The sequence below is a fragment of the Melanotaenia boesemani genome, chromosome 15 (genome assembly GCF_017639745.1).
Source record: "Melanotaenia boesemani isolate fMelBoe1 chromosome 15, fMelBoe1.pri, whole genome shotgun sequence".
Lineage (NCBI taxonomy): Eukaryota > Metazoa > Chordata > Actinopteri > Atheriniformes > Melanotaeniidae > Melanotaenia > Melanotaenia boesemani.
In genome coordinates this window covers 9,932,458-9,944,490 of record NC_055696.1, presented here as the reverse complement: position 1 = coordinate 9,944,490, position 12,033 = coordinate 9,932,458, and the positions used below count along the sequence as shown (strand labels likewise).

The 12,033-nt window shown below is 38.4% G+C and overlaps 1 protein-coding gene across 2 annotated transcripts in view; it reads right to left on the bottom strand.

Moving 5' to 3' along the window:
- arhgap42a (Rho GTPase activating protein 42a) overlaps positions 1-12,033 on the bottom strand; it is a 19,758-nt gene extending 7,725 nt beyond the window's left edge. The window contains exons 1-11 of one of the 2 annotated variants that reach the window (XM_042008412.1): positions 11,713-12,033; positions 11,445-11,604; positions 8,999-9,094; positions 8,828-8,889; positions 4,406-4,477; positions 2,495-2,596; positions 2,286-2,396; positions 1,619-1,723; positions 921-1,050; positions 682-782; positions 182-291 (exon numbers count right to left, since the gene is read on the bottom strand). In XM_042008412.1, the coding sequence (XP_041864346.1) occupies positions 182-291; positions 682-782; positions 921-1,050; positions 1,619-1,723; positions 2,286-2,396; positions 2,495-2,596; positions 4,406-4,477; positions 8,828-8,889; positions 8,999-9,094; positions 11,445-11,598 (1,043 nt within the window). In that variant the 5' untranslated portion in view covers positions 11,599-11,604; positions 11,713-12,033. The remainder of the gene's footprint in view (positions 1-181; positions 292-681; positions 783-920; positions 1,051-1,618; positions 1,724-2,285; positions 2,397-2,494; positions 2,597-4,405; positions 4,478-8,827; positions 8,890-8,998; positions 9,095-11,444; positions 11,605-11,712) is intronic. The other variant, XM_042008411.1, reaches the window with a different exon arrangement.

Below are 12,033 nucleotides of genomic sequence, written 5' to 3'. Positions count from 1 at the left end.
GTCTAATTCAGGGTCGCAGGGAAACATTTCCCAGCAATTAGCTGGCGAGAGCCGGGGCTTAATGGACAGGTCGCCAATCCACTGCAGGAAATAATTTCACCTGAGCTTAATTAAGCAGCTACATCTCAAATGATGTATTTATGCATTTTGCAAGACAGACACAGTCATATTTCCCTCTCACCTCTCAACCACCTCAATGTCAAAGCAGAAGCGTTTGTCGATTGAATCTGTCTTCCTTCGGACACACGAGCGTAACCTGAACATCTCTGGGGCGCCATTCACCACACCGTTCTGTTAACAGGAAGGCATATGCAATAAAAAACATGTGTAATAAAGTCTTCACTGTTGATGTTGTAGCAAAGGTTTAAAGGTTTTAGGAACATATCAGGGTTTCTGCGTGTACTGTATTTCAGTCTGTGATAAAATAGTATAAAATGAGCCTGAATGTAAAAGATTATTCATGCATTTTGTCACAGTTGTAATAACATGACATCATAGTGATTAGTAGGAAATTATTTCAAATATTAGGAAATTTTTGTGCTTTTGAGTTGATGTTTGTCAGCTGCTGAGCTAGCAGGAATTTTGAAACATACAAGCTGCTTGGAAAGCAATGATTCACCATGTAATGACATAGAAATGGATGAACTAACACTGGTGTGTTGGTGTGTGACAGCAGCTTACCTGTCTGCTGGCTGGTCTGGCTTCTGTGTTGCTCATGGTGAACATTTTTGAGCTCCTCTCATAAGTACAATAGTATCTGGTCCAAATACTTCCCAACGGACCTGCATAGTAAACGTACAGATTTTCATACAGGTTCCCCTTTGTACGCTTGTATATTTTAAGTTCATTATTAACTGGTAACTGATTTCTCTGAAGGCATAAATGAGAGATAAGAGAAGTTTTGGTGGAAAGTGTCTCACGTTTCTCCTGTATATACAAGTAGCCCTCCATGGTATAACAACCAGGGGCTTTGAAGTCCTCTTCGGCAGACCGGATCCTCTTCATCAGCCTCTCAACCTCAACACGAGTACTTTCAAAATTGTTCCGAGCCTTAATAACAAACATACATACAAAGATCATAAACTATACTAATTATTAATAAAGTGATAAAGTTAATAGATAATCAGTCTGGCTTTAAGGGTTACCACAGTTTATTTTTTTTTATATAACAATACTTATCTTAGTCCTTATCTATTGACTTAGGAAATGCAATAATTATTCATATACATAAAAATGGCATCTTTCAACAAAAAAGACACTGGATTACCCAGAGACCTGCTTTGCATGCTCAGATAAGCATTTAACTGGATTGGTGTGATCACACATTTCTCTGCTCTTCTGAAGAACAGAGTTGGACTGATTGTCACAAAAACTATGGAGAAGTTTTTTTTAACAGAATTATTTCAGAAAACCTGTAAAATGATGGCTGTGCCGCAGGCTTGTATATACATATACACATCTACCCATTCAGAATAAATGGGTAGATCCTTCCAATGTTTTGACTGGTATTGTAAATAATTTTGACTATTATTATTGTTATTGTAAATAATCATTTACTATTTGGAAAAAAGACCATGTGCAGATTTGCTTTAGGGGTTTGGGGTAAAGAAACACTTACATTTTGCAGGTTGAACTGAAGCTGCTGCTTGTAGGGTTCAAACTCACTGGCCAGCTCGTAGCCTTCATGGTAGAATGTAAACAACCCCTGCAGGAAGGCTAATAACTGAGGAGCAGAGGGAGAGATCCGCCAGAGAAACGTTAGCTTGGGGCTTGGGAGTGTAGAATATAATGAAAGGATTGCAAAAGAATGACTGTCATTCATCTGCTCAATTAATCTAAATAGACTCTGCTGGAGAAACCCGCTTACCCCCCCTCAAATTCTGCCTCATGTTTGGTTTGCTACCCTTGTTTACTTTGCAACAAAGAGTTTTCCTCTCTGTCAGCCAGAAGAAATCTCCTCACAGGAAGTGCTGCTACAGCAACAGGAAGCAGGTTTTACTGATATCTATCGTTAAACATTTTTATCACCAACCAAACAGCGTGTGTAAAGTGTGTTTTTGAGAATATGGCTCAGCTGTTTTTCTATGATGGTGTTTACATGTACACACTTGTTAATGGCTTGGTGTTTACGTCACTGTGTAAAAAATGCAAAGTAAAGTCACATCACTTCTATGTTCCTTTGATAAGACATTGTATATTGCTATCACAACATAAGAACACACACAACAAAAAGTAATAAGGCGGCAAACAACAAAGAAATAAGTAGTTTTGTAATGTGAACTCACAGGCTCCACAAACTCAAACTTCTTCCTTTCCTGCACTTCTTGGATTTTGAAGACATACTGCAGAGATGCATCATAAAAAACCTGCCTGTCTTTACTCATCTGTGTGTCAGCCTGCAAGACAACCAGTCACAACACACATACAGTAGCTGATGTTACTTAACACGTGTGGGAGGAACTTATTGTGGCCTTGTAAGAATCTGAGAGTTCACCTCATGCAACTGGGATTCCTTCTTTCTGGAGGACAGGCTGAGGTGTTTTTCCAGCACAGAGTAATACCTTTCTGTCTCCTTGTCAAACTGCTTCTTTCCTTCCTGAATAAGACATAGAAGCAGAGAGGACAAAATCAATAAATCAGTTAGAGAAATTGCAAATAACATACAGGTCTGTCCAGGTTCATATGATACATATAGTGAAGACATTGAGAAATTTAACAAAACCAACTTAAGTAGTTTCAATGATAGCATAGTTTGTCAAAAATGATTGCTGCTGTTGCTGCTCCTGCAAAAATATATATATATATATATATAATGATAATACTTCACATTTGTGTTCAACCTGACAGCACAGATATATATAATCATCACTGCTAACCAGGAGGTTAACCAATTTTAATGTCACAAGTTCAGCCTCTGACTAAAAATGAAATATGTCACAACCCTCCCATTTGGTTTTGGGTTAGGCTGAGTGTCCATGTAGTTTTATTCTCAACTTGCTTTACTTGTCTTTCAAGTGTTTTTCAATTAAAGAGACTAAATGTGGCCACATGTGAAGAGAGAGAGAAAAAAAGTGCATTCCAAAAATTTCCAGTTTGAAATCTTATGACTTTTCTAAAAGGTACTAGTTTTATTAGTGCTGCTTCTTTTCAGACAACCAATACTGTGACCTTTGTAACTGAGAAAAAGGAGAAACTGCCCTGGCCATGACCATTTATCTTGAACTGCTCTTGAATGTGTCAGACACAAAATGCTGCTGTATTTGTGCGAGCAGAGCAGCTGGACACTGACTGATGTTGGTGAGTGTTGTACTATTATCAATACTTGTTTTACAAGCTGGTTGTCAGCTGTGTAGACGACCCTCTATAGTGGTGGGCTACTGATAAGGTGCTGGGATGAAGTGCCCACCACCACCCTGCCAACACTTTTCTGCCTGAATAAAACACACTGAACAGACATTGAATGCCATCATATTATTCAATTAAGACATTTGTACAAAATGTTAGCATAGTAAGAGCATGAACATGTGTGGATGGGAATGTGTTTGTTTTGTAGAAACTACAAGAACTGGACAAACTGAAAATTTGATTTGATCAAGGAACAGTGAGGAGTTTACCTAATTCACCCAAATATACCTTTCGAGGACTGTAAATGTCAGAATCCATCTAATAGCCATCGACATATGCCACAAATTTACAATAAAATTCCATGTTTAGAAGGATTCTGAAACAAAGTCAGGCATCAGTTTTCAGGGACCAAAAGGTAATGACAACGTGCAGCATGGTCAACAGGTTCTGCAAAAATATTTATGTTCCAAAACAGCTGTGGCATCTAACTCCCAATATTCATTATTTTTTTGTTTTGTTGTTTCATTCAGCAACATCATGGTGAGGATGTGCTGCTCACACACACTTGCTACAATCTTGAGGGAGAGGAATTTCTTCCACCAATGCACAGAAATCAGCTGTTATTTCACTTTCAGACCTGGTTTAAAGTGGAACCACTATGCCAAACACCTGACATTGCTGTCTATTTCCTTATTTTAGTCAGAGAAGAAAAAGATGTGAGATAAACCAAATTTAAAAAATAAGAAAATGAGACAGCTGCTGAAACCAGACACCACACTCCCTTTGTGTTTATACTGCCTCTCTGAGTTCAACTATCGCTGTCTGTGACATGCTCCTTGTCTTCCCTCCCAGTGTTCGTTCCCATGACCTTGCTGCTGACTCCAGACTGTGATTCATCGTTTATCTGAACAAATTGGATTTTCTGATCACCAACTACAAACTCAATTTGGACCAAACCAGAGCAGCACACAAGACACTGAATAACCTAGAGTACAATGTGCATTTTCACACTCTACTCAGCTTTCAAGTTACCCCTTACTACAAACTACTGCAGATGTACCTTTACAGCTCCGATTTGTTCCTTTCGAAACCTCTCAAGCGGTGCGATCAAAACATCATCGGCATTCTGGATCTAAGAAAAAAAGAAACATGGCAGTCAGCTCAGTGTGTGGTATCAGTAAGTAACAAGACAAAAAAAAAGCCAACAGCTCAGTGATAGTCTCATTAAAGCTGCAGCAGCAACTTCAGCTAAAAGAAGAAATTAATACTTTATTAATCCTAACTGGAAATTTCTTTCTCTGTATTTTACATCGTTCCAGGGAGTAATTGGAGGTTAACCTTTGTTACCGGTCCTGAGCCCTCCACACTGAAAAAAATATATCTGGCAAGATGTCACTGTAACTACATTAAATCTGCTATATTTAACAATAAAAACACACATTTGAATATATGTACAAGATTATATCTAGTTTTTAAGTTAGTATGCTTTGTTCAAATCCTAAAATATTCCACACAGTGTTTCTTTAGAGAAAACATTTAAGTAATCCAGCTAATAAGCACATAAGCAGGTTAGCTGCTTAATTCCATAATTCCAAAAGGTAAACTTTTATACATATATTTACAAAATATTGACCTTCCAGAGTTTGCTAAAGGAGAGGAACTCCGCCTCCAGGTCTGGAGACGAAGCACTATACAAGGCTGCTAGAACAAAGCTGAAGAGGGGCAAAAGCGGACTACCTATTTGCCTATAGAGCAAATAGGTCCACGGAGGACGCCATAGTCACAGCTCTCCATGCTGCACTATCCCACCTGAAGCAGCAGGGGAGCTACGTGCGACTACTCTTTGTCAACTTTAGCTCAGCATTTAATACCATCCTTCCAAACATACTGGTGAATAAGCTGTCGGACCTGGAACTATCTCACTTCATTTGCCAGTGGATTAAGGACTTTCTGTCAAACCGCCCCCAGAGGGTGAGAGTAGGCTCTCACATCTCATCAGCTCTCAGCCTCAGCACTGGATTCCCTCAGGGCTGTGTGCTAAGTCCCCTGCTCTACTCTCTGTACTCCCACTCACTCCAGCAACAGTATAATAAAATTTGCAGATGACACAACTGTGGTGGGGCTCATCTCTGGGGAGGATGAGTCTGCGTATCGAGACAAGGTGGCACAGTTGTCATTATGGTGTGAAAATACTTGGTGCTTAATACTACCAAAACTAAGGAACTGATCATAGACTTTAGAAGGAAAAAAATGGGCATCCAGCCGTTAGTCATTGATGGGGACTGTGTAGAGAGGGTTTCAGACTTCCGATTTCTTGGTATAAGTTTAGAGGATGACCTGACCTGGAGCATCAACACCAGTGCCATCATCAAGAAGGCACACCAGAGATTGTATTTCCTCAGATTACTCAGGAAGAATCACCTTAATCAAGATCTGCTGGTGTCCTTTTATCGTTGCTCCATAGAGAGCGTCTTGACTTACTGCATCTGTGCGTGGTTCTGCAGCTGCACAGCTGCAAACAGGAAGCGCTCCAGAGGGTCGTCACGACAGCCCAGAAGATCATTGGCTGCCCTCTACGGTCCCTGGAAGATCTGGATAGCTCTCGTTGTCTCAGGAAAGCTCGAAATATCCTCTTGGACCCATCGCATCCAGGACATTCAATTTTAGAACTGCTGCCTTCAGGCAGATGGTTCAGGTCCTTAAAAGCACGGACTAGTTTTTGTGCCAGAGCAATAAATGTACTTAACAGCGTCTGATCACTGTACATATCTGTAAGATGTTAATGTTGTGTGTGTGATGTTTTTATCTGTTTTTATTCTTGTTTTTATTTATTTTTCTCATCTTTTCACTTTTTTTAATGCACATTCAGCACCTTCAAGGACTGGCATTTTTTTATTTCGTTGTACCAGTACAATGACAATAAAGACATTGAATTGAATTGAACTGAACCTTCCAGGAACATCAGCAAGTGTTGTGCAGGAAGCAGGAAAAGCAGTAATATCAGGCTAAATAATCTGCTTGTCATTTTATAGGAAAAAGAGGATGCAAAAGAAACAGAGTTAGAACTTGAAATTAAATCACTAGAGGAAGTCTATGGGGCCTCCCCAGATAAAGTACTCTGGGGAGTTACAGCTACTGGAAATGTTGATCTCATCTATAGTTCTATGTTATAACTGAAAGCCTAAATGTAATATTAATTATAGCAGACATGGTAAATAAACATTTAACCAATGTACGAGGGTTCACAACTAAACAGGTGATCACACAATAAACATTTTGTAGATTATTTTCCTGCATCTGTAATGATTACTTGCATTTTTAAAATATTTTGCCTCTTGTTAAAGAGCCTAACTTTAAACACTTTGGGCAGCTGTCCAACGCCCAGCATACACCGAGGTTACAACTTGAGTTAAGGAATTCTTACTAACTATGCAACATTAATATTTATTAGTTAATTATTAGATACAGTGTGGATAAGTACAAAGAAAAGTACAGATGCATGTTGAATATGAACAAAACAGTATCATTTCTGCTGATTCTGGAGGAGCACTTTAAAGTTGAGAAAAGCATTTAAATAAAACTGGGTTAAGCCTAAGCCCATTTCAACTGATAAACTACATGGGTACATCAAGTCCTCCAAAAAAAGAGTACAGTGACGTGAGCGCATCAAAGTTAAATTTGTTCTCCCTTTTCCTGTGTTTCAGCTCCCTACCAACTTTCATGAAAATCAGCCAGAAAGATTTTGCGTAATCTTGCTGACGAACAGACAGATAAACAAACAGAATTGCCTTGTTTCAGCCTTGGAGGAAGAATTATGTTACAATCTGCGATTTTTGCAGTTGTACTATAAATATGAGAAACTTGTGCTCAATTTGGGGACTTTAAACAAGCAAAAAAAAAAAAAACAAAAAAAAAAAAACAAACTAAATAAAAATAAAAAAAGCTACTGAGTGCTTATCAGAGCTCTGATGTTTATAGTAGTTCTCAGACCTCTTAACTCAAGAGTCTATTTATTGGAAAGGCCCGTCAAGCCTTGCTTTGTTCTGCCTTGTTTATATAAGCTTCAGAATCTAAATATCTTCCCAGCACAAGGCCAGCATCATGACTTCCCCTTCACTACAGTTTAGTGCTGCTATATTGCCTGAGGAGTGGTTTGCTAATGTCAATTTTTTTCACCACATCACAATAAGCAGGATGAAACTGAAAAATCCAAGACTGAGGGACACTGTCAAATCTAAATAATAGCCCTTTCAGTTTGAACAGGCAGGTAATTCAGAGGAACCAATTACTTGAAGGGCCCTTTAACTTAATAGTGATGGTATTATAAGTTCAGCCCTATCAGCAGGGCTGGATACAAGCATACAATCAAAATACACACAGAAAAAAGTGAGACGTCAGAGAAACACACAGAGAATCCTTTTATAGACTTTCCCAGGCAGTCAGGGCTGTGCTTAGTCTCACAGGGGAATTGTCAGAATAGGTTCCACATGGTTCCTCTGCAACCAGACCGTGCACACAGCCACAAAAGCAAACCCACACTCACACAAGGGACTATACATAAGGTAGCATACTAAGCAAATTCAGTGCAAACGCTCAAAGGTTTGCCTTCACACACAGAACGCCAGACTCTAGTCACTCTCACACAAAAGCCTCCAGCTGATGGAGGGTCTCTGAGTCAAACACATTTCCCAAAATGCCATGGTGTGCACAATGCTGCTGGCACAGTTAACACTGAGAAATGTGTGAATAAGACTTCTGGGAAAACAAGATCAAGATACGACCTTGAAGGAAACAGGGTAGTGCATCAAATGAAAGTGTCTGAGAAGAGACTGGAACTTTCAAATTGTAACACTTTTCAAGGTGACATCTGCAAAATACTGACTTTTTAGCAACTTCAGGCCCTTGGAGAACTTAGATATACAATAGTTAAGTAGCCTTTGTGGCCACCATTATAAATGTTAGCTGAAGTTTGATGATTGACACCACTTTTATGATGTTTTTACCATTAATTTGCACACCTTACTTACCCCAACTAAAACTTTCTTGTTATAAAAGGTAACTATTGATTGAGCAATTTAGTTAAAAAAACTATTTGAGAGTAACAGATCATTTCATCAGCTACGTTGTTTAAAGAAGGAAAAATCATTTTTAACACAAACTCTTTTAGGCTGCTTTCCTAAGTCATTTGGTCTAAACTTTCAGCTTGATCACAAACAAAAATTATAGGTGTGAGACCTCTCTTGAGGCTCTACCACTACCTCCCTGAATCTGTGGTTTCTGTTCACAGTAGAATAAATATGTATGACACCCAAAGGCTTTATCCATAGGAAAAATAGTGTGAAATAGTGTGAATGCTGAAGTTCTTGCAACACCAACTTTTTCAAATGATTATTAATCTCCCGAGTTTAATAATGCTTGTGTAAAATGGGCATTGTGGTCTTCATTTGCACTACACAAACCACAATTTTGAACATTTTCTTACCAGCCGTTTTCTCTCCTCCTCCATCGTGCTTAACAGCTGAGAGAACTCCTTTAAGGACAGAGCTGCAGAAGAAATCATATACTTAAATCTGTAAAAATCTGTTCATATTTCACATACAGTGTTTTTTCAGCTAATAGTTTACAACATTGTTTTGGGCATTTTTTATCTCACCTATATTTATCTCATCATCAGTCTCAGCATCTCCAATACACTCAAACTGGAACTCCTGCAGAGACTGTGAGAACCGCTGCACTGCAAGAGAAAGACCTGAGAAAACAAAGGCAGAGGTTTATGTCACATAAAGCAGGTATAACAATTATTGTTAAAATTTCACAATTGTCTCACAAAACAGTGCAATGATAATTAAAGCACACACAGGTAACACACATGAGGTTGCATTCAAATTATTATTAAGTTATTAATTAAATTGACTGACAGGATTTCTGACAAACGTGTGAAAGGAATTGTATTTAAATTTTGATGCTGTGCAAGGTCTGTTTCTTAATGTCAGTATTTGAGTCAAAAGTGAAAAACTAAGCACAATGAATTGGCCTCTTACAAGGATGAGAGCTTCCAGACAGTAAAGATCTTTCTAGAATAGTAACTGCTCTGTAGTAATGTCACACAGTGGCTTTACCCAGTATGCCTTCTTCATGACTGCAGCGTTACCATTTAGTTTAACTCCAACAATGTTACAGAGCTGCCATACACAAACAGCATCATGTTTATACAATAGGTACCCGCAGGTCTCCATATCAATTACATCAACCAACAGGTCTGTCAAGAAGCCTCCACCTCCACTGTTAGCTGTTAAAAGCAATGCTAGATGAAAATTTAGCTCTCTATGTGTCCCACTTTTTCTCTCTCACTCTCTATTTTTCTGAAGTGTGTATGGTTAGTTGAACCGCTCTTCAGAATTTTAAATTAGTCACATTTGTTCAGGAAGATGTAACATGAACAGAAACTTTTACCATAGCCACAACATTAGAGTCAGTGACGACTAAAGTAGCACTGCTTATCTTGTTACAATGCAATGTTCTGTTCTGTACACATACAGGCATCCACATGAATGTCACTTTGACACTTACCATCTACTCCGACAGCAGTGGGCCCCTCAGAAATTTTGCAAGAGGTTCTCAAAGAATACAATAAAAAGTCTAAAATACATGACAACTCAACAGATACCCGTCGGATAGGATCTGGGATCATTGTGCAAAGCAAGACCAATCCATAAAGACCCCAGTCCACAACCCACGTAGCCACAATGATCTATTGCCAGCATCCTGGTACCAGTTACTTTGCAACATGCTCTGAGATTATATCTGGACGGGTCACCAGTCCATCGCAGGGCAAACACAGATAGGGACAAACAACCATTCACACACACACTCACTCCAAGGGAGAATTTAGAGTGACCAATTAACCTAACATGCATGTCTTTGGACGGTGGGAGGAAGCCGGAGAACCTGGAGAGAACCCATGCATACACAGGGAGAACATGCAAACTCCACACAGAAAGGTCACCGCTCCCCATGTTCGAATCTCCCCCTCGTCAAGGCTCGAACCAGCAACCTGCAGCCCATACATATATATATATATGTATATTATATACATGTGTGTGTGTATTTGCACATTGTTTATTATCAAAACAGTATAACACATTTGTAGAAAAAATGATGTTTAGAGCATTTCTGCTAAGATTTGATAATAGTCATGCCAAATAGACCTACATGCAATTCAGATTAAACCTGCACAGATGTTTTTGGTTTTTATTACTACACATAAAATATTGGATGGTTTATTCTTACTGCATTCCACTTTAATGTTGCAACTGCCATTGATTTAAATGATTTAAATACATGTGGTTAGCTCAAGCAAGAAAAACACAAAATCATTAACTGAGCTACATATAATATGTTAAAAAAAACGTCAAGACCAAAGTTTCTAGGAAACAAAGCTTTAAGAAGAATGTACTGTAGTACAAAGTGAAATCCTTTGCTTCCAAAAGTAAGTGAAGTAAAAATATAACCAAAGCATAATACAAGCACGTTAAAATTGTGCCAGAAGGCATTATCTAAGCAAACATACTGAGCTACATTCCACCATAAATCTTTGATTATCTGAAATGATAAACAAGGAATGATAAAAAGAAAATAACTCTTATGGAACATTTATTTAAGTAAAATCCTAAAATGGGAATCCTTTCAACCCAGTATAAATTTGAGATAAGATTTTAAGAAATTAGCCCACAATTAAAAATTAGAATAACAACATGATGGGGCTGATCTATCACTAAAATTAGCACAGTATCGCATTGTTACTTCACAACACTGTAATTATCTTATAAAAGTGCTCCTCATTATACCCAAGTGTGTGTGTGTGTATATATATATATATATATATATATATATATATATATATATATATATATATATATATATATATATATATATATATATATGACTTTATTGATGAGTCCACAGCAAGCTTAGGTCCATTACTTGCTGCGCCTGTACTGATGGCCTTCTTTATGTTATCAGGGGGTAGAGCCGCTAATGTTAACGCTCTCACTCAAACTTTTACTCCGAAAACAAGTTAGAAGTCAGTGTTTACTTACTTCGTAGGGCAGATATAAGCATATTTCCATCTTTGATGAGATCTTTTATAAAGCTGTTGGTGCGCTCCAATTCTATCTCATGGCACTGCAGTCGGTCTCTGAACTCAGGACTGTCCAGAAAAGAATCACTGAACTCGAGCGTCGGCAAACCCATCGATAACTTAACACACACAGCTAATTATTAGAGAACTAAAGTAACACGTGTTATCTGATCCCTCGATAAAAACAAACAAATAAAAAGCACACATAAAGCGCAGTTTCAGTATACCCGATCAAGATTAGTCTGAAGTTTCTTCCAGCTCCTATTCTTTTCATGCCTTTCTCATGTTTTTTCCCCCCGTCACAGAACTTCCGGACATTAATACACAGCAGAGACGATAGAGGTCTGGCTACCAGTCAAGACGAGATTCACGCTTCTTCTTATACTTAATAAATCCTGCACACTCGAATGTAACGTCGCTTTCACATCTCAGTGACTTTTAGACTGAGACAGAAAGGACACAGTTTCACAGAACGAAAGCAGAAATCTTTTTTTTTTTTTTAAAAAGACGCATGAACACTGTCGGCGAAGCTAACTGGGAAGCTAATC